This window comes from Caretta caretta, chromosome 12 (genome assembly GCF_965140235.1).
Source record: "Caretta caretta isolate rCarCar2 chromosome 12, rCarCar1.hap1, whole genome shotgun sequence".
Classification (NCBI taxonomy): domain Eukaryota; kingdom Metazoa; phylum Chordata; order Testudines; family Cheloniidae; genus Caretta; species Caretta caretta.
Genome location: NC_134217.1, coordinates 29076362 through 29099613, shown reverse-complemented (window position 1 = coordinate 29099613; position 23252 = coordinate 29076362). Strand labels below are relative to the sequence as shown.

Sequence of the window (23252 nt, the reverse complement as noted above, 5' to 3'; positions counted from 1 at the left end):
TTCCCATTTTATGGTTTAAGACGCTGGAAGAGAGATTAAGTCCATATACAGAAATGACTGCAGATGTGTGAAGAGAATAAAAGTCCCGTCACCCAGTCCTTTGTTGAAACTACTGCCTGTCATACGTTGAGTGAAGAATAGAATTTCAACCTTAACTCTGAAATTCATCTCTCTCAAATGTCTACTCAAGCCTCCAACATTTTCTGAATACAATTTTTGTGGTTTAATTTAATAAGTGAAGCATCATTTTTAGACTCTCAGCATAATAAACTCTCATTTGCACTGAATAGATTCATAAATTCATGCTGTTAAAAACTGTTTTCATCAGAGATGGGCCAGCCTCCTATGGTTTTCATTCAAATTCCAGTTCTGAACAGCAGGAGGGAATTTGCCCGTCACAAACATTCAGTTATCATTAGAGAATTTCCTTGCGTGCTTCTTGAGAAGCCAATATAGATACCAAGAGTGTCTCTCATCTCAAACAAAGTACACAACTGGAAATTTCTGAGTATACACTTCCAGTTTTTCAAGGAAGAGTATCACATTTTTATGCTATATGAATTCAACATGAGTTGAGATGAATAATAGCACACGTGGAGAAACATGAAACTGTCCGGCACAGATGTGTGAGACTAAGTGTGGGAGGCATGCTCGTAGTAACTAGTACTTTAAAAAATGTGTTGCAGAGCAAAGGGGTCACCTAACTATAACATGCATATTCTTACAAAACCATTGTTTAAATATGTGCATCTCTTCAGAAAAAACAAAAGAGACAGAAGAGCAGATAGCAGCAGTCTAGATTAAATATTCTTTGTTTTACACTAGAAAGGAGCAAAACCTTAACATTCCTGGGTCAGTATGTGCTAGATGGCAAGACCTAGCAGATACAACAGCATTCCCAGTACTACAATTTTATGGATAGTGATTTTGATTAACATCCAACATGATAACTAGAGCTGCTTAGAAATTTCAGCAAAAACTGAAAATTAATGTCTTTTTTCTTGTTTCTTCCCCCATCTTCTGACCAGCTCTAATGATGAAATTCCTACATTTAAGCTCAGGGTGAATACACCTAAAGTTGTTTTCATTGCTTGGACAAATAGCAAAGGGAAGAAAATTCCAAGCGTTTCTCAATCCTTCCTAGATACCCCACCAGTGTATTACCTTCCCAGTAGAAATATAAAAATAAAAAGTATGAGAAAAGAAGATTTTTTTTTTCAAGCAAATGTCGACAATAGGCATGTCTTTTCAACATGAACTTAAGAATAATGAATAAATGTTCATAAAACTAGTCCTTTTATAGGAAGAAAGATGTGCATGACCTGAGCACAATAAAAGATGTCAAGTATATTGAAGTGGAGTACAGAGAAGTTCATTTTACTGGAAGAGAAGCAGAGGACAGTCTGGAGAAGCTATTCAGTACATAACTTTTTCTTTACTGAGATCATCAAGGGGAAGAGTCAATGTTTCTTGTGACTGTACAGCTTTGTTCAGAATGCTTTATTTGTAAAAAATATCTCCCTTTTGAAAGAAGACGTGGCATATGCTGTCACACATGTAAGTAAGAACTCCACTGACCTCAGACTTCAGTGCTGCTGTGTCATTTAGTGTGCCTGTAATGGAATGTTCTGTAGAGAAAGTGTAAGGACTATGTACTGTTGAAAGAAACTACAGTATGTAGAAAATTTAAGATGCTGAAGTGTGATTTAAAGAGTACAGGTGAGGGTAATGAGTGCTTTTTCGGATGTGCTCTTATCTAAGCGAAGTAAAAGATTGTGCTGGAGAATTAGAACATTTAGAGAAGAATGCCAGATGTTTCTTAACAGGCTTTCAGGTTTCTTTATCTAGCATTAATTTGGAACTGTACTGGCCAAGATGAACAGGCAAACATTATTAGGGATTCAGATGTTTGAGCCCACACCAATTGAAGCAAAAATGTTCAGTTGCTTCCAGTTGGCCCCAGATTTACTTACAAGTATAAGCTGTACAAATTTAAGAGAGTTTAAAACAAAGTTGAACATATCAGGCAATTACAAATGAATTCTTTAGCGTACAATAATGTTTGCCTTGTTTTTCTGCTGCTAACCACAATACATAAGATTGTGATGAAGGATACCTAAGTTCTATTCCCGGTCTGCCACAAATTCCTTCATGCTTCAGTTCCCCCTTTTGTAAAATGCTCACAGTGAGAAATAACTACTTCACAGGCGTGTTACATGAATTGCCTGGACAATTATGGTAACTGCCCATGCAAATTAAACAGGGAAGAGAGCATACATTATTGTGCATGCACACTTATAAAAATCTAGCCCCAAGTATAGAATCAAGAGTAAATATTTTGTATAAATAGTACATTTGTAAGAGAACAGGAGAGTATAATCTCATTTTCTTCAATCAGTTATGCTATAGTCATACAGACCAATATACTGCATGTGTTCTTGACATACTACAGGAGATGTTATGGGAAACCCTTGTTGTAAACATAAGTGAAAACTGCAAAAGACTGAAAAGGAATGTGTATTAGGAATTATTAATACTACATTATGTTATTCATGCACATGATACCTCACTGCAGACAAGTACAGACTGAAGCAAGCTAGAATTCTACCACATTATTCATATACTGTGTCTGGTACATAAGAATGTTTTGTGTATTCATTATAATTGTTATCATTACCATTCACAATCATTAACTTTACTGCAGGTCAGCATGATATTCCTTATGTTAGTAGCTTCTAACTACTGCACAACCCCACTAAGTACTGAAGTGCCTCTGAGTACTCCCTCAGGGCCTACGATGACTCTGCAGTAGCCCCTGCCTCAGTTTCTCCTCCCCAGGGTTTCCATCTCTCCTGGGAATTCATGAGGCTCAGCCCAAAATAAACACCAGCTTCAACTATAGTCCGAAGGTAATATAAACCAAAGGTTTTTGGCTCTTCCTGGGCTCAGCTCGTATTATCAGAGTGTAGACTCTCTTGTTTTTTCCCCGCTGGGAGTCCAAGTAGTGCACAAACCAAAATGGCCTTCTACCCATTCTGGGTTTCCCACTCTACTCAAAGTCTTTAATACTCTTTACCAGAGCAGTGACTCCCAGAGCTTTACCTGGAGTTTGGCCTCTTCTCTGACTTGACAGGTCAGTTTCAGCTCCACCTAGTGGGATTCCTTTTCTCTCCTGCTTTCTCAGGGTCTCCTGCAGGAGCCTTCTTGCTCTCTGCAGCTACAGCCATCTCCTCCTCCACTTCTCCCTTTCTACTCAGCCCTCAGGGCTAAATAAGGTAGGGCTTGATTGAATCACAGGACCTTTATTCTCCACAACTGGGGAGGCAAGCTTATTGTGACACAGGTATGGCTGAGACCCATCTTCCTTTTAGAATCCAGCCACCTTGTGTCATCCCCTGTATCCTCTTCTAGAATTATGACCAGACTACATTGTGAAGTGCTAGGAAATTGGAAACAAACTTAAAGAATTCAGAAATGGACAGACAATGCTACAGATACTGATCCAGATTCTTCAATCTGGAGTTGTACAAGTGAATATGCAGATACCTTGAAGCCAGTGAGCTTTATTCTCTTGCTTACACTGGTTTAAATAAGTAGTGATCCCATGTAAGTTAGTTAAGTTAGAGGAGTGTGTGAGAAGACATGTACCACTATGTTCTACAGCATGATGATATCCTCTGATCTTGTCCTGAGTATGAAGCGACTGTATCTTCTCATAATTCTCCCATGAAAGATTAAATTTCCACCAAGCATAGAACAATTTTCAGCTACATTTTGATATTCTATTCAGCTATGCACCAAGTGGTATGTACAAAATATGACTTGCAATCCTTGATTAAACAGGTGCTCTTTGAACCAAGCAGCCTTGCATTTTAACATAAATAAACTATTACTAGTTTAAAACCACAGTGACTGTAATTACCTGTACCAGTAAATCATGGTGCCAAGGGCTTTCTTAGATCTCTCTTAATAAACTATAAGTAAGTGATCAAAGAAAGCAACTTCCTAGATGACAAACTATCTTCTGTGGATGAAAGCTTTATTCAAAGGTGATATAGATGGGCTGTTAACTATAGCACAAAGAAACTAGAGCTGCAGCCAGCTGTTTGTAGACATCAGAACTCCAGTGATCAAACTCTTTCAAACTTGTGAATTTTAGCCAGAAATTCTTCACTTGCTCCAAGAGGAAGACTAAAGGGATCTGCTGAAAATGTAAAGTGTAATATTCACCATGAAATAACTGAATTAGCACAATCTTATTCAGAATGGACATTAGGTGCACCAGTGTGAAACAAGATGATTGAGAGGATTAAAGATTTATCTGGCTTGACTGAGCTCCTGGAAAGCAAATATGGACTTGTACCAAAATCACAGTGCAAAACCCTTCCAAATATTTTTAAAAGTTCATTTCAGTATCCAAAAATTGCAGCTTGGACCCTTCTCAAGAGAATTCGTAAGTGTCTGATATTTCTTTTTTCAGGGGTGGGGGTTCATGTGGGATATGAGTAATTGAACTTTAGCTATACCACAGTAGACAAAGCAAGACAGATATTAGCTGAGTTCTTGTTAGGCCTACAAGTTTGGAGACTTTGAAAAGGCACTGTGCTGAATGACCAGGTTTTCCCACTGCTTTCTTAGCAAATCAAAGGGAAGGTTTCAACTAACAGGTAGATAGATAGACAACTAGGCAAACCCGTACACACTGAAAGTATGTATTATTTGCAAAGTCTTGCAAAATAGGGAGAGCTTGAGATGAGATTTGAGCAAATATGAGATCTGTGCTCAATTAATCCCATGAAACACCAGTGAAATCCCTGCGGTTGAATGTATATATCTATGAGCAGATTTTGGCCCAACTGAAAATTGGATTTTTTTTTAAATTAATCATCAAGACTATAACAGGGTTCAAAAAAGGACTAGATAAGTTCATGGAGGATAGGTCCTTCAATGGCTATTAGCCAGGATTGTCATGGATGTTTGCCAGAAGCTGGGAATGGGCAACAAGGGATGAATCACTTGAGGATTCCCTGTTCTGTTCATTCCCTCAGGGGTACCTGGCACTGGCATCAGAAGACAGAACACAGGGAAAGATGGACCTTTGTCTGATCCAATATGTTCTTAAAGTTAGTAAAAAAACAAAAAGAGGGCTTAGGCAATTACTACCCATTCCTTGCTGTCCAATAATATTAGAGTATAAGATTTATAGTTGAAAACAATACAGACAACAACCATACTTCACCTACCACAAAAAATATTCCTGCTCATTCTGAAAAATCTAGTGATTTATTTAAAACTAGGGATGCAGCATTGGTAAATGACAGCTACTCTGTTGGATGACCCTCCATCAGGAAACCCAGAGGGATGCTGAATCTGTTTATGATCAGAAGGATCAAATCATTCATCTATTCTGACTCTCTGCTCCGTTATTTTATGTAGGCATGATGTTGAAAATTACAAGAATTGTGCTCTCTAAGATTAAGCAGGCAGAGCAGTGGAATATGGAAATTTGAGTGTTAAAGCCCACAAACCAAACAAAAGCTCAGAGGTTTCATTTTAGGCCTACCTTGCTAGCCTTGACAGTGTTGCTGTAACAGATCTGTTTTGCCTAAAACTATTCCTTTGTCTTTGCATCTGCAATTTAGCTGAGGATTTCGTCCTCACTTCAGCACATGATTTATTTGGGAAGGAGTGAAATAAATTAACTGTTCTGTACTGTGTTGCAACCCAGAAAATGCTAAATACTTGCCTATTTCTTCCCTGCCCTTTATATTCCTCTTGTTCAACCTTATAAGTTAAACTAAAACTTCATATATGTTTTGGAGTCTGCAAGTGTCAAGCTGACAAAAAATACAAAGTAACAAATTGCAAAACAGTCCATAAGCCAGTGCTTCAAGCCAAAGTTTAAATAATACATACTTTAGACAAACTATATTCATTCCACTGCAGTTCTCCAATAATCAAATAAGGTGGCCTACAGGGGAAATAAAGTACTGGTAACTCAAACAACAACTTCTGTTCACGTTTCCTTCTACAGGCTTACAAGGAGTCCTAATGGTATCCTGAAATTCTTTCTTTTAATGACTAGGTCTGTCTGAAGGTTAACGTTTTGTCCCACTGAAATGAAGGAAAATATGCCAGTGTTTGAGAGATTTGATTACCTGTATGAAATTATGCTCACTTGGTTGTTCCTAAGTAAGGCACTCCTGGGTAAAGGTATATTAAAAGGGGAATAGGAATAGTGTGCATAAAAAGAAAATATTTTCCAATTATGCTTCACAAGATGCTGAAAATATTACTTGTGACAGAGGATTATGAATAAGATAATTACTGAGAGCCGAATGTACCTAAAGCTATAATAAAGGAGAGAGAGAAAAAAAACATTATTAAGTGGTTATTGGCTGTTGCTACTGCTCTTTGTAACAAAAGGCCAACACAGTAGCAAGGACAAAGCTGTGCATAGTTTAGGTGTAATGCATTATATACAAGGATACCACTTTACCACATACATTGCCCATCATTAATTCAGATAAATGAAAATTTATCAGCTTTTATTTGACAGCCTGAATGATTTATATCACTACAAACAAGCTTAATAGGATTTTTTTTTCTATTAAGAGTCAGGTGAAAAGAAGAGAGATTTAGAAATATATATGATAAATGTTCCCCAGTAAAAATTCTTTCATTTCTCTTATTACATAACCAGGGCAAGGGTAATGCATTCCCAGTGAGAAAAGCTACATTTCTGAAGGAATCCAGGATAAACTAAGGTTTGCAAAGCACTGAAACATGGTGGAATTTGATTTCTGGAAATTAAACTCTCTCTTTTTACTCCACTTTTGATAATTCAGTCAATGAAAAGATATTCCAATTATGCAAATGTCAAGATTGTTATTGTCCTCAACAATTAAATCACAAGCTTGAAGACACAAGAAAACAATATTAAATTCAGTTATTTTTAAAGTATTTTGATCCAAAAAAGGTTATGGCATAAATTGCATTGTGTATTACTGAAAAGCCAAAATGTCTCTACTTCAAACAAGGTAGGTATGGTACACAGAGCACTTTCAGCTCAAAAGCTTGTCTCTCTCATCAACAGATGTTGGTCTGTTAAAAGATATTACCTCACCCTCCTTGTCTCTCTGATACCCTGTGACCAACATGGCTACAACTCTACTTCAAACTCAACTTCAAAAAGTTATTGTGAAGTTAGGGTGATCATTACCTTAACATTAATCCATAATTTACTCTGTGTGGGAGGAAGAATGGTCTTGTGGTTATTGCATGGGACTGACTAGGACTAGGAGATTTGGGTTCTATGGGCCTAGATATATGATGATGCAATGATCTGTGTTCATAGTCCAACTACCTAAAGTCTCACAGCAGTCACTGGGGCTGTAGGTGGCCATGGGTCCAATTTTGGGACTGGGGATTTAATATGTAACCTTGGACAATCCACGGAACCTCTCCATGCCTCCATTTTTCCATCTACAATATTGTGAGGTGCGGTCTTCTTTCAGGTCTTTTATTCTACCCATTGAGTTATTCAGGAACAGTTATTGCACTTTAAATTCACACCCTATCTTAATATGAAATTAACTTGCAAGTGTAAACAAGCAGTGACATTTGTAAAGTGCTTTGAGAGCCTCAGATGGAAAGTGTTAAAAAGTGGAAATAATTTTTGTGTACTGAATGTGGGATTTTGAATGTGTGTGAGAGAGCAACAGGAAGGATGTAAAACGCTGACTTTGGCAATTTAGTGACTTTCCTGCTACATAATAGATTTTGGCTGTGATGAAAAATGGTCTCATAAACAGTACATTCCTTTTGAGATGCCAGAACACATCATTGCCACGCAGGGTTTTAAGCAGCAATCCTCACAAAAATCATTAATATTTTTAAATGTATGACATAGGTTACAACAGTCATGAGGTCCCAATCCACCATGGACAAGTTGCACTGCTAATGAGAGTGATATTGGATTCTTATACTCCTTTGCTTAATTCTCTTTGGTAGTTACTCCATCCCACTTATAAAACAAGATGTCCTCCCAATTACTGTGGCCCCTCCTGATTAACAAGAAGCCTTCCACTAAACCCTTCCAAAAATACACACACCAGTCATCATCACATTCCCTATTATTTTCATGTCTCTTTCACATCTCCACACTATTCCCAATACCAACTAGCATGGAAGAGCTGAAGAAGGTCACACATTATATCTTGGAGCTTGTAGTGGCAGGGATAAGGAAAGGTTAGTCAAACTGGCTCTGCAGCAGTGCTCAGATTTGCTGAACAGATCTTGGATTGAGTTCAAACTGCTGGATTTAAAGAAGGATATTTTAAAATGCTTGGAACCGCCAGGCCCAGACAATTTGATGAGCTACAAACTGTGATTGAAAACACATTCCAAGGATTTTTTGGAGGGGAGAACAGAAAGTTTCCCTAAATAGAAATTAAGGGTCTAAGACAGTGTTTCCCAAACTTGGGACGCCGCTTGTTCAGGGAAAGCCCCTCATGGGCCGGGCCGGTTTGTTTACCTGCCGTGTCCGCAGGTTTGGCCGATCAGGGCTCCCAGTGGCCGCGGTTCACTGTGCCCGGACAACGGGAGCTGCAGGAAGCGGCGGCCGGTACGTCCCTTGGTCTGCGCCACTTCTAGCAGTTCCCATTGGCCTGGAGCAGCGAACCGTGGCCACTGAGAGCCGTGATTGGCCGAACCTGCGGACGCGGCAGGTAAACAAACTGGCCCGGCCTGTCAGGGGCTTTCCCTGCACAAGCGGCGGAACAAGTTTAGGAAACACTGCTCTAAAATATAACATATTAGAAGGGCTTAATAAGGACAAGAGGTTTACTAGTGGACTTGCTGCGGAAAGAATAAATCAAGGATTGAATACTGTAGGATTACTGGTGTTCCTAAGAATTCTGAAACAAATGTCCCTTATGGCTAATGGGGACATCAGGTCAAATGAATTTCCAGAATATTATGTCCTGGTTTTTACTGTGAGAAAATTACCAAGAGGACAGAATTCTTTTACATTTATTTTGGCATGTACCAGTCTAGATTCTAGTGGATTATTGAAGTTTTGAAAGCCTCTAGAAGTGAAATGGAATTTCAAGGAAATCAACATTTATATTCTTCTAGTGTACAAGCCTACCCTGTTGAAATATGAGAGCTTTGCTCAGACAAAGGAAGTATTTTAGAAAATAAGCCTTCCAGCTCAAGTGATGCATCTCTAGGTTGCTCTTCTTAAAATGGTGAGAGTAATTCTTATATTTTCTGATCTTTGGAGGAATCCATGAAATTTGCAGTAACTAAGAAAGACATCTGCACTGGAGACATCAGTTGGCATGAACATGGACTTAACTTTATTAATATTCTTCTCTTTTCAAATATTGAATATAAACATTTCAGCAACACTTCTGAAAATGATTGTAATGAACCTACAGGTTCATCACTAGATATGGTTGTAATCTGCAATTCAACATATAGCTAGAAAAGGACTCCATAATTTCCAGTGGATAGCTGAGCAAAATAAAGAATTTCAGTCCCACCAGAAATTCCAGTATTTCAACATTTATTTTCATCCCAAAATAGGCCAAAAAGTTGAAATATTGAAAGTTTTGGCAGAATGAAATAGTCTGAAAAAAAATCAATCCAGAAATGTTAAAACATTTTTGCTTTTATTGTAAAAAAAAACAACCCCAAAACAAACAAAAAAACATTTTGGCATTCCCAAAATTGAAACATTTTATTTCAGTTTATTGAACTGAAATGAAACTCTTCATTTGGGGTAAACTCAACTGCATTTCCCTATTGTGTTTAGTATATGATGGGAGCTGTAGTTGGGAGCAAGGGGCCAGGCTCTCTAACTAGACTACGTCTCCCATTGCACACCCACCTGGCTGCTTGGTCAGAGGGAGGCCACATTGCATCCTAGGACATGTAGTTCTCCATGGAGCCCAGGACACAGGAGAGAATGGGGTCCTGAACTACAACTCCCATTGTGCCATCTGCCACAATAGATTGCCGTTTAATGTTGAACTGACTCAGAACTAAATGTTTTGGGTCATTTAACAAAATGAAATATTCCAATTCAAATCAAGTCCAACCAAATCAATATATTTTGGCTTGATTTTCCCCAATGGGAAAGAAATCATTTCCACCCCACACCCATGTTTTCTATCAAAAATTATTTTGATGAATAATTCTTGCTCAACTCTACTGTAGGGTGAAGCAAAAAAAGAAAGACAAATCAGAGGTCAATGGGAAGGAGTCCATGGCCATGCATGAGGCAGGTTGCCAACTTTCTAACCAAACCAAACCGAACACCTTTGCCCCTCCCCTTCTCTGAGGTCCCGCCCCGCTCACTACATTTCCCATCCCTCCATCACTCACTCTCCCCCACCCTCACTCACTTGGTCATTTTCACTGGGCTGGGGAGGGTCTCTTTTTGACCGGGTGTTCCAGCTGAAAACCGGACACCTGGAAAGAAGCAGCAGGCTGGAGGAAGCAGTCTGGTAGCTTTCTGCAGAGGAAAGGCTGGATAGCATACAGCCTGGAAGGCAGGGCCGCAGAGTTGGAAAGAGACACAGCCTATTATTAGCAGGGAATCTGTGGAAGGCAGGATAACATAGGGCTACAGTCAGGAGAATGGTGCAGGGGGGCTGTACTCTGAACTTGCTCCTTTCATATCCCTGAACTGTACTGCACTGCCCCTCGGCATAGGCATTGGGAATTGTGTAGGCTTGTTTTGTTTTGATGATACTATAAAAGCAAGTATGCCTAGAATATTTTCATCTTCGATTGCTGGCAGCCCTAGTAAAGGAATCCTCTATGTTATTCAAAGTGTGCGAGCGTTTATGTGAACCCAGTGAGGGCTAGAAACTGGAAGGCCTAGTGTTTGGAGAGGTTTCAGTGCTCACCTCTGAACTCATGGAGACACAATATGCTACCAGACTTTTAGGGGACTGGTGAAGCATGACAACGTGCTGTAGAGAGATTGGCTACAGCATCTTGTGGCCACTTTTGTAACGTTTACATGGTGCATGAGATGTACCTTTAGTATGTGATGTATTTATTTCAGATGGGTGTCCTCACAGGGATGAAAATCTGGCTCTTCACAATTTGCTAATTTTAAAAATTCCTTTAAAACTCAAAGCATTTGTTAATACATATTCTACTTCTCTTATTTTCAGTAGAATTCTGGCAGCATCCCTCTCTTTGACTCTCGTTCAGCCAAGAGTAGTAGAGGTGGTTAAGACTTTTTAAACACTTTCTTTTTCCTGAACAGTTTTAGTTTTGACAAATCTCCTAGCCTCACAAAATTTTAGGGAATAAGTTTTGAATTTGTCCGATTTTGATATTTTCAGAACAAAAAGGCTTGGGGACATTTTTTAGTCAAAGTGACTTTTCATGTCAACATGTTAGTAAATTTAAACTAAAAAAAGGTTTAAAAATAAAAAAAAGGTCAAAGGGGAGGGGGAGGGAAATTATCCAAACAACATTTCAATTGACCTGAACCTAAAAAAGAAAAAGAAAGAAAAAAGGTTTGGCAATTCATGCAAATTTTCAAGATTTAGACTATTCCTCCCAATTTGGGATACACAAAGTTTCAAAATTTCAAAAATTCTCATGGGATGGGAAAATTATTTCCCACCCAGATGTAACTTGTGGGTGTCCGTGTGGTGGAGATTTAGGCCTTTGGCAGGCTGATTGATCAAAGAGACACCAATACTGCTGCACCTGAGAAGGATGCTAGAAATCCATCTCAGCAAAACATGAACCATTTCCCTCTCATCATTTTCAAGATGTGATAACACCACAGATACAATGAGCCTTAGGTACAATCAGTTTAAAAACATTCATTTGTTTTATTATAGGAGCTTTTAAATTGTTAATATATGCCGTTGCACGCTCATTATTACCCTATCTTATCTTATTTCTGTCTCACACCAGAAAAAAATCTATCAGATTGATTCCTATCAGAGTTCCATATAGTATTATGTCCAGACATATTGAGAAATCATTGTTCCCATTAGTGATACAATGGTAGGCAGTATGATCTCCTGGATGGAGAATCAGGATTGAAGAGTCAGGAGCCGGGGTTCAGTTCTCAGGTAGATTTGCTGTGTGACATGGGGCAGGTCACTTCACTTCTCTCTGCCTCCATTTCCCCTCCCAACTGTTTGGTCCATTTTGATTATAAGCTCTTGGTGGCAGGGATGATCTCTTATTATGTGTTTGAACAGTGGAAGCAAAATGGGGCACTAATCTTGGTTGGTGCCTCTTGGACACTACAAATAATAATATTAATAACATTAGCATGTATGGATGTTTCTTATTTAAGAAGATTTATGATTTATTTTATTTCACCACCCCAGTGTTCTGGGAGTACATACAATGTTTATAAAAACTACACACTGCAGCAGCAATGTCTAAAGAGAAAGCCCAACCAAAATTCACCATAGGTTAAAACTCACCCCCCACCTATATATGCATCCCCTCCTGCCAAGTGAAATCTTCCTATACACGTTAAATCATTTATATAGTATCTGTTTACTCATATGAAAACTCAGTAAAATGTAAGTTTAATTCCATGTATACATGTTTGTTTAGATCAGCACCAGCTTTCAGTTCATCTAATATTCTAGCAGTTATGTAGCACCTGCAATAAAATCATCAAGATCCATTAATAACAAAAATAAGTTAAAGCCAATACAAGAGTCCGCATTTGTTAAGTCTTGCTTCAGATGATTTTGGATGAAGGAAGAAACACAAACACTTTGCCTCTGGCTTTTTTTTTTTTTTTTTTTTGGTGTCTGTATGATACAGCAACAATGGGAATTGCCACACATGCCAATGATCTACATTCAATGTCTTATACTGCATAGTAATGAGAAAGCACATTTGCCTAATAGACAGATGCTTTTAAAAAAAGACAGCATGGAATGCATATAACAAATGTACTAATAATTATATTAAAACACTATGTTAAAATAATGCTTGTTTGGTTGCAAAGTAAAGCTCTCGAAAGTCAGAAAATACCAGATTTAGGATTGTCTGTTCAGCTTCAAGTCAGCCCCCTTATGAGTTCACCCTGTGCACTGAAGGAGGCAGGGTCTTGTGGGGGAAAAATGGTATGTGGTCATGTAATTAAAATCTGTCCGAATGCATGCACACAAGGGGGCCAAATTAACGTTGCTCCGGCAACTGCAGATCTGATGTTTCCTAGCTCTTGAGTACTCAACTATACGACCTAAATAACACTCTTTGAATGTAATATAGTTTATGTAATTTCCTAGATTTTTGTTAAAGGGAAAAGGTAGATCCAATTATATTATTCACAACAGTAACAGCACCCACATTTTCATCAGGGTTTGAACCTTGAACTTCAACACTGCAGCAAAGACTGGGTCTGTGTACTGATTCCAGAGAGTAGTTTGGGGGAATCTGGCCTGTTTCTCTCCCCTCTCCTCAGAACTGGGGGAACAGCATCCTCTATATGGGCTCTTAAGGACAGGAGGATAGGCCAATGAAACCACGTTCTGAATTTGGAAGGATTTATAGGCAGTGCTCGGGGGTGAGGGGGAGGGAGGAGTCCAGCCTGGCTCTCTCCCCCCACCAGCCAGGAGGTGTGGGGAGGTTCATGACACATGTTGTGCATCCAGAGGGGTATTTGGGCACTGGGACCATGAACCTAGTCTGGAAGTGAGAGCAACTTGCCTTCATCCCCCCCATCTTCTGATGCATCTGCACCAGCAGTTCCCACATGTTTCCACTGCAGAGCATGCTGCTGCTGCTTTGGCAGCATCGGGAGCCTGGCTGTAGAATGTTTGTGTTTAGTTATTATTTTGGCAAGCTGCAATAATATTCCTGAGGAACAAAAGTAAGAGAGGGGAAATGGCAATTTTTAACACTTTATATCTCAGTGAAGATCAATGGAATTTCATAGGACACAGACAAGGTACCTCTCTGTCGTGAAGGCTATTCCCTGCTGACTGTCAAATGTTTGCTGCAAACAATGGAAATGTGAGAGCTTCTTGAAGAAAAGCTTGAGAAAATATTTTAGAATGGAAAGTATTAGGCAACCTAAATATAGGAATCACTGCCAGCTCCCTCATATAATAATACAAAGCCTGATCAAAAGCCCATGGAAATCAAGGGAAGGATTCCTAACAGTTAGATAGATGGTCTTTGGATCAGGGCCATATAGCAGGTGTCTGATGTAGGAACCCAACTCAAAATGTAATTCTATTAATCCATATTATTTGTAGTGTCTATATTTCATATTTTCCGCAATTAATCTAAAATTGTGTTTTTCTTTCATGGCATTTACTATCCTGATTTCTCAGTTGAGTCATTACAGTAGGTTAGCATTTTTTTTTTATTAAGCTTGTGGCATGATGACCTTAGAAAGACAGTGATATCCATTCTGATGAAAGAGTTGAAGGTTGGGACTGTCTCCTTTTTCTCCAATGCCCAGTGCTCATACCCTAGATGTTCAGTGCCACGTACTTGGTGGGATTCTCAGAATAAGAACACATGGTATTCTATGTATGCTACTCTCCAGCAGGGGAAAATAAATTAGACAAGACAGTTGCTGGATTGAATAGAGAAGATGATTGTGGTACTCTCTCCTGCTAAGAAATGTCTGTTTAAATAAACTACCTTTTGTTGGTTTTACCTACAACTGGGCTCTTTGTCTCAATTAGGTGGAATATGATGAAATAAAAGACTGTCTCAGAAAGGATTGCTGGAGGCAATCTAGCAGAAATGCAGAGCACACCAAGTTTGAAATACTAGCTCAGGGCTTCACTCTCTTTTCACAAGGGGCTGGATGCTACAAAGGTAGCAAGCACCAGCACCAGAATGAGGAAAAGGATTTCTTATGTTGCTCCTAATAATTCCTCTGGTTAATTCAGGAATGACATGGATACTCTCCAGGGGGAAGCCACAGAAATCTCTTCTTAGCAGCTGATGTAGTGGCTATGAAATATGGGCCTTGAAGGAAATAGTGGAATGAGAATCTTTTCGGCCATGAGAGATGCTCAGCTGTTCCCCCGGGAGAGAGGAAAGGTATAGCTATACATTTGCTATTAATGGCCCCAACTCAACTAGGTACTTCACGGGAGCTGATATGCTTAAAGTTAGGCACATGATTAAATAATTTGATGAAACAGGGCCTACATGTATGATTTTCATACATAATTTCCCCTGAAAACATACTTCAACTTCCATCAGATTAGAGCCTTTAAACAATGCCTAAAATATTTACTGCAGTGCTGTATGGTCCATGGCTTTATTTTTGCAGCTAAGCTGAGTGACTGCTTCACATCCAAAGATTAAACTGTGAAGTCTCTTACGGCCCATTAACTGGAGAGAGAACATCAGCAGTCTCAGATTTGTAGTCTTTGGGACTGTCACACAATGCTATGCAGCACATGAGGTACCAACCAGCTGGATAGAACCAAGATATTTTAAATAAGAGTTTCCCGTGCAGAAAAAAAGATTGTGCAAACCCTTTCTTGTTATTTTCACACAGAGGCTGATTTTCTTCATGACAGTTGTCATATATGTAGGTATTCTAGTCTAAAAATTGAAAACTGGGTGTCTTAAGCATACCTCTCAAATGTCCTTCATTCCAAGTGTCACTCACTTCAGTTCCAAAGTTACCTTTGTGCCCCACCATTCTGATGTTCCCTCTGTTTTGCTGTCAAAAGTTATTTACCTCAGAAACAAGGAAACATGAAACTGTGGTGACACACAGTCCAGCTTGATCCTGAATCCTGAACTGAATCCTGTTGTATTTCATGTTTCCTGCATGAATAATTTTTGTGTCTGTGTCACACATTGCAGCCCACATTTGAGCCTTGGCAGATTGAGAGAGAGATATTTCTCAGGGCTTGATAATGATATATTCAGTCCTTCACCTTAATGGTTTGACTCCGACCTGTGTTGTCAGCTATGGTAAGTCACTACCAACTGATGGTTCTTCAGTGGCTTATGGGAATAAGCTACTTGCCAAACTAGTTCATAGTGGACAGGTGTCTGTTTCAAAAAAACTGCCTGAACAATTGGCACTAATTGGTACCTATGTTGACAAGAGGAACTAAGTCGTCCTGACAGCACTAGAGGTGGTCCCTCCGGGTAGAATCTGAAATCCATTTGAAGAGCAGTGTGGGGAAGTTTACACCATTATGTCATATCTGTTACGTGGTCACAGAGGACTCCACTCAATTTTTCATAGTGTCACTCTAGCACTTTGCATGGACGTTTGAAAACCGTTAAAATTCATTAAAAGAAAAATAAAAAGTTTGGTTCAGTGTATTGATTAGAATAAGCACCTAATTTCCCCACATAGGGAATTAAGCTCAGTTGGATCTACCAATCTTCTGAAAAAACCATCATCCGTGAGCCGTCAGCAAAATATGTCAAGGAACAAATGCTAAGTAATAATAATATTAATAGGGCACCAAAATACCTGAATTCCTAGACCGAGTCACTGTGTAATCATACCCACAATATGCATGTCCTTCCTCACACCTCTCCTTCCTTGTGTGTTATTATATACACCCTAGTCTGTCAAGTCTAAAAGTTAGGGCCCAATCCAGGAAGGTGCCAAGCACATCAGAGAAGTGCTCCTCACCCTTAACTTCATTAACGGGCACACAGCATGTCTCAAAGGGTGTTCAGCACATTGCAGGACTGAGCCCTTCATGTGTATTCTGCAAAGTGCCTTACATGCAAATAGGTGCTAAACAAAAGTGGGCTGCATCCCAGACCCATCATTTTGCCTTGCTTTCTGCCACTCTAGCAGCATAAAGTAGAATTGATCTCATGGGGGGAAGGAGTCAGGGTGGGCATGGCAGAGTTCTTCTGCACTCAGGAGGTACCCAGCTGGCAGAATAGTCCTTTAAGGCCATTGTCATCCATTAGAAATAAGCAGGAAAAGATGAGGGATGCTGCATAAAAATAGGCAAGAAAATTAATTGTATTGTGTTACTTCTGAGTGTTTATTAACAAACAACTAGGAAAAAAGTCCTACATTAATGCACTATTAAGGTTGCACAAGAAATGAAAAAGCTAAAACTCCAACAGCAGTGGCAGCATTTCAAATCCTGAATGTTTCATGATGCATATTTTAGGTCATAAATAATAAAATACAAAGAGAAGCAGAAAACAGGATTAGAAATACTACATATATGTAACATGACTGGCCCTTTCTCTGGTTATAGTTGTAAAAACTTTAATGTTGCATTAACACAGGACCACATCATCCCCTGAAAAGGATACACCCACGAACTGCAAACTTCCACTGCTTAATATTGATTTCCCCCATTCAGGCAAGAAGCCTGTAGTTGAGCCCTTCTTAGATACAGATCCCTTTTGCAACATTAATGAGAACAGCATTAACAGGCAGCCACAAAAAATAATGGAACTAACTAACTAATTAAATAAATAAAAAGGACATAAAAATAAATAAAATAAATTGTACATGCAAATACTTCGTATGATGCACTGATCACATGAACATGCGCAATGCAGAACCCATAGCTCACTCTATCCTCTTCCATTCATGATGCTATTTACATTTTAAGGCTCAATACATTGTGTTTTCAGGACACCAGCCCGAGACCCAACCTGGGAACACATCATGTCCCTCTGTACTCTTCACCTCTGAGAGGCTCATAGGAACGTATTGACAGGTTCTCACACCTGTAAAAGCCTTATCCAAAACGCATTGAAATCAGTGGAAAGACTCTTATTTACTTCATTGAGCTTTGGATCATGCCCATAGAAAGATACATACAAACATACACAGAAAAGGCAATTGCAACACATGGCTTTGGAGGTAGAAAAAAATCAAACTGAGATCCTGAGAAGAATTGGGAGGGTCTATGGGGACAGGAGGAGCAGCCTATTGAAAGAGCGTCAGTCTGACTGTTTGTCAGTACAGCTCCTTTGAGTCTGGGGTTTATTATTGAATTATTCAATATTGACTCCAGAAACAAAAAATAAAAGGCTTCTGTCATTTTCACATCCCTTCTATGTGCGTCTACTGTTTTATGTCTCCTGCACTGTACCCATAAATCATAAGTGTAATGCATAAACTAGACAACCTAGGTTTTCCCTGAAAATGTCTGTCTACTACACTGGGCTGTACGCCATTTAACACATCACAAATTGCAAGTACTATATATTTATCTTGGGCTCATAAGACTGGTAAATGGGAGCTGTGATAACATGTCCTACAATATTTTATTACATTGTGCAGTTGCCTAATATTTCCTAATGTTATTGTCTACTTCATTGTGAATTCTGCTGTTGTCTCCAATGAAAGAACAGTGACATCTGATACACCACAGAGTTTGTGGTACATCTGCCATGGAGTTGTAAATGCACGCAGAAGAGGCTAAGAACATACAGCAGTATATATCAAGTAAAAGTTCTAGCTAACTAATCAAATATTCAGGGGCAGCATGCAGTGTCATCAGGCATATCACTCCACAGTTGAATGAGATTGTCAATCGCTGGAAAGCTGACTGCTGCTGTCTGAAATACACAGTAGGAAGGTCCTCCAAAGCTGAAAGTAGTACGTTTGAAAGGTAAGCTAGACTTACCCTATTGCAGGTCGACATATGTGTGAATAAAAAGGAACAGATCGTCGGAAATAAAAAAGACTGAAAGAAGATTATTTGTAAGTGTAATGTTTCTGTACTGGTTTAAACAACGTATTTATACTTGTGGAGGAGCGTAGCTCCATTTAGTACAGAGCTTATGTGAACTTGAAAGTGAATGACTAGAGTCCATATAGGTTTTTAAAATTGTATTTGCATATGTAAAGTATTGGAACAATGACATTTCTTATTATGTTAATAGTACAATAACTAAATATTGATAGGTAAATAATAAGAATTTGTGTAGTATTTTATGGGCATTATCTAATTAATCCTCCCAACAACCCTGACACAATATTTATATCCTCATCTTAAAGATGGGGAAATGGCCACAGGGGGGTTTATGGCATGATCTTGCTCATATGCAAATAAATGGCAAATGACTTCAGCATCCCACTGATAGCATCGTGTATGTTCAGAGCATTCTGTAGAAGTACAGGTGTATTGTGAATATAAACAGTACTCGTAATATGTAGCAAATGCAACATGTAAAAAGCATTGGCTATGCACGCAGTAGAACACACATGTGCAAGTGAAACAAATGTAACAGCATGTCAGTGTTTTATTTTCTTACTTTCTTATCCTGAGACACTCTACAATAACTCACAAAGTGTACTTTATAGAGTGCCTTTCATACAAAGCATTCAGAAAGCTTTAAGGTCAATCATAAGCTAAAAATGTTCTTGACAGAGGAAGCAACAGAAGTGAAGGAGCAACCTCCAACTGTGCAGAATCATGGTTAGGCGAAAGACTGGAGGAATAGAATAAGCAGGAAAGGGACTTGCAGAATACTGGTATAACAGGGAAAATGAATGCACTGAAAGACCAAGAGGATGATTTTAAATTGGAATCTGGAATAGGTAGTTAAACCAAGGAGGGTGCCAGAGAACAGCTATGTCATACCCCCATTTTCTGGAGGCCTTAAAAAAAGCAGCTGCAATTTTAAAGTTGGGAAGAGAGTTAGAACCTGACTTTGAAAAGGGTTGAGCACCCGCAATTCCCATTGACTACAATGGAACTTATTGGGGGCTCACAAATCTCAGGGTCAGGCCTTCAGAAAGCAGAAGTAAAGGTGATTTTATGGAGATAGCAATAGACACAGACAAGAGTTACTAGGAAATATTAAGTTTAAATTCAGAAATAAGCCCAAAATTTCTGGCCTTTAGAATGTTTCACTTTTCACTCTCTTCCATCTCTATCATGCTGTAAACTAATTATGCAGCAGTCCCAGCAAATGGAATATCATGGCTTTGTAATAATAAGTATGATTCAAAGTCCTAGCAGACAATGGGTATGATGTCTTTATTAGTTTTGCCTGAGGTCCCGTACCCCCTTCTTTTCTCTTCATTAATGAATTAAAAATAATACAGGAAATTAAATCTAAAAACTACTGAGCATTACAGCAAAGTTAAGGTTATGATTTACACTGAAAAATAAATTCCCACAAAACTGAGATACAGTGTCCTCTCTCACTCCTTCTGGGTAGTTTTCCTTGTGCTTGGGCATTGCTGCACATATGGTACATAAGATCACAAACTTTTCTGATAACCCTGCAATGAAAGGATTAACTAAGGAGTGACTGCCTTGATTCAAGATCATCTTGTCATTTTACGTACTCTACAAAAAGAGGCTCTCTTCATTGGTTTAAATGCAACTGGGAATATTTGTATGTTAATAAGCCTTCTGCGTCCCCATTGATATTGGGATACTTTATTGACTGCAACAAAGAATATTAAGATAAATCTCCCATTGGTGTAAATCAACATTAGTTTAAATTGAAGTCAATGGAGCTATGCCTGTTTGCACCACCTGGCCCAAGATTTGGAACCCAAACTGATCATTTCACAGAATCAATTTAAGATAGCAATGGGTGACAATTGCTATTAGCATATTGGTCCAGCAACAGTTATCAATTCTATACTTTCTCTCTCTTTTCTTCAGTAACATGCATAGCTATTGAAATTCCCTGAAGTACACTGTAATATGTACAGAATGCTTTAACATGAAATTATATATGTTTTAACGCATTGTCTGCCTACATTTTATATAGTTTAGGAGCCAAGGTAATGTGGTAATAATATGTCTGATTATTCAGAGGAAACAGAAAGTTAATGGTATGTTACAGTATTTGACTATTCTGATATAAATCAAACTTCCAACAAGGAGAACACATTTATTTGCTAGTCAAGCTTTATGATGAATGCAGATGGCATGATCTCTTTCCAAGGCAAGTGTAATTCAGAATTATTGATTGAAAGAAATGAACAGAGCTGTGAAAATAAACACGGGGCTGGTAATAGACCAGATAGAGTATATGTCAAGGCAAGCATGTGATATTTTACTCATGCTGTCCATCTTCCTGTTACAAAATACTATGCCTATGATGTTATTTTGTATGGTATGTACATCAGGGTCATTCTACAAATATATCTTAGCCTGGTGTCTTCTGTTGTATAAGGTACACTTTCATCCTTGTGTTTAGACTTGCTCAAATGTGCATCTCTGAGAAATTTCAGAGCATTTCAAAGCTTTGTGTAGCAGGACAGCAGGTGAAAAGTGACCATAAAGTATCAAAACTTTTGAATACTGAATGCAAATATAAGCACTTAACAAATAGCAGCTTTTAGAAAAGTCTTAAGATGAGAAAAGCTAAGTATGCTGGCTAATGACATTTTAAAAAAAATTGCATCTGTTCTCCTTTATCACCAAAAATAAAAGATGCTTTCTATCTTAAAAATACAAGTCAGAACAGGTTGTCTGTACCCTGAAATCTCCAGTCCACTAAAAAGATCATTCTACTTTCTCCTGTCAGAGTTATACAACTAACATAAATGAGATGATCATCTAAGAGGAGTAAATATCTATAAAACATAAATTTACAGGTATCAGGGAAGACTTAGAATGACCAAGAGCTTTAAACTTGAGCTTGATAGGAGAGTCCCGGCCAATGAGGACCTACATGTACTGTACATTTTCATAGTGAAAGCAAAAAAAAAAATCTTTACTTACCCGGCCAACTAATATTGGTTCAGGTCCAGAAAATTCTTCTAATACAAACATTTGGTTCCAAACCCAGCCCCTCTTCGAACGGTTCAAAACCTTCTGTTCTCCACTGAGCCCACTTAGTCCTATACTGGATCCACTTGGTAATATTTGAGATTGATTCAGTGGAGCCATATAAATGGAAGGAAGGACAGTAATCCATAATATTATTAATGGAGTCCATACATCCATAAGCATCTCCGTTAGTTTTTCTGGCATTGTACCACGAGCTTAGCAAATCACCACAGAAATGAAACGATTATTTTGCTTTCCTCCAGACGATAGCCATCCAGTTCATCATGCAGTAAAGTACATTTACTTACAGCTCCTCCATATGTTTGCAGCACAGTAAACATAAACAAAAATTGCTTAGCTTATAAAAACATGATCCACTGGGTTTTCCTGTCATCCAAGATTCCTGCAAAGATAAGAGTAATACAAAGTTAGCTATAAAGTGCTTGGGAATATATTTTATAAAATCTTAAATTATTTTCATGTCAGAAAAAGGCCAAAGTCTAGTTTTATATTTGTAGTAGATTATATAAGTGTCTAGGAAATGAATTTTAATGCCCATTTTAAAGGGGGGGAAAAGAACAACTAAGGGACAGGTTCTTCTGTCAATGTTGTGCAGCAGCTTCCTGCATTTGATTTCAAGTCAGAACTACTCAGTGTGAGCCAGCATATTAGAATTTGACCCTGTATAAACCTTTCAGTAAAAGCTAACCACAAATAACTCTGAAGCTGAGCAATAATACTGCAGTGGGTAACTCATTTTTCCTTTTTTATTCTACATGTGCCCTGCTCTCTTTGAAGTCAATGGAGCATACTCAGTACCTCAAAGGATTGAATCCTTCCCCCCCCCCCCCAGGCATTCATAACAGCAAGGGCAAGAATTTTTTTTAAAAAAAAATCATGTATGGCCACAAATAAAAGTTCAGTTTTAGTAAATATTGTAACATTAAGAAAGAAAATATGAATTTCATTTAGGTAGGCAGAGGCAGGCAGGAACCAGATTTCCCATTTTGCAGGACTTTCTGCTATTTCTAATTTGTTTTCCTTTCCAAAACAGCACAAAATTCAAAATATTTTGAAATTTTCTCACAAAATGACCCTCTCCCCCCCCCCCCCCACACACACTAAATGGTTTTGGCCAACCAAAACTATTTTGTTCCGATAACATCAATGTCATTCCACTTTTTATTTTTTTTAATTATATTTTAGCAAAAAAAAAAAAAGAATAAAAATGGAAAATCAAAATATTCCAAAAAGGTTAAAATGGAATGATTCAACCTCATTGGAATGCTCTGTTTCTGTGGTAGTGGTGTTGTTTTCCAAAATTTTATAAAAATCAACATATTTCTGCAAAACATTTCACTTTTGATTCACCAGAATTTTTCAATGAAAAAAAAATCAAATTTATGATCAACCCTATTTACAAGTTCATGTTCCCATACCTCTGTTTATACAACGTCATAAAACCATTAAAAAACAATCGAAACATCGTTTAGCAAAAAAAATAAGACCTTAACATTCAGA

The 23252-nt window shown here is 38.3% G+C and overlaps 1 protein-coding gene across 1 annotated transcript in view; it reads right to left on the bottom strand.

The window, feature by feature from the left end:
• Positions 1-23252, bottom strand: part of CDH8 (cadherin 8) — a 194931-nt gene that overhangs the window by 158527 nt on the left and 13152 nt on the right. The window contains exon 2 of the mRNA XM_048816573.2: positions 21684-22134. Coding sequence (XP_048672530.1) covers positions 21684-21935 — 252 coding nt within the window. The 5' untranslated portion in view covers positions 21936-22134. The remainder of the gene's footprint in view (positions 1-21683; positions 22135-23252) is intronic.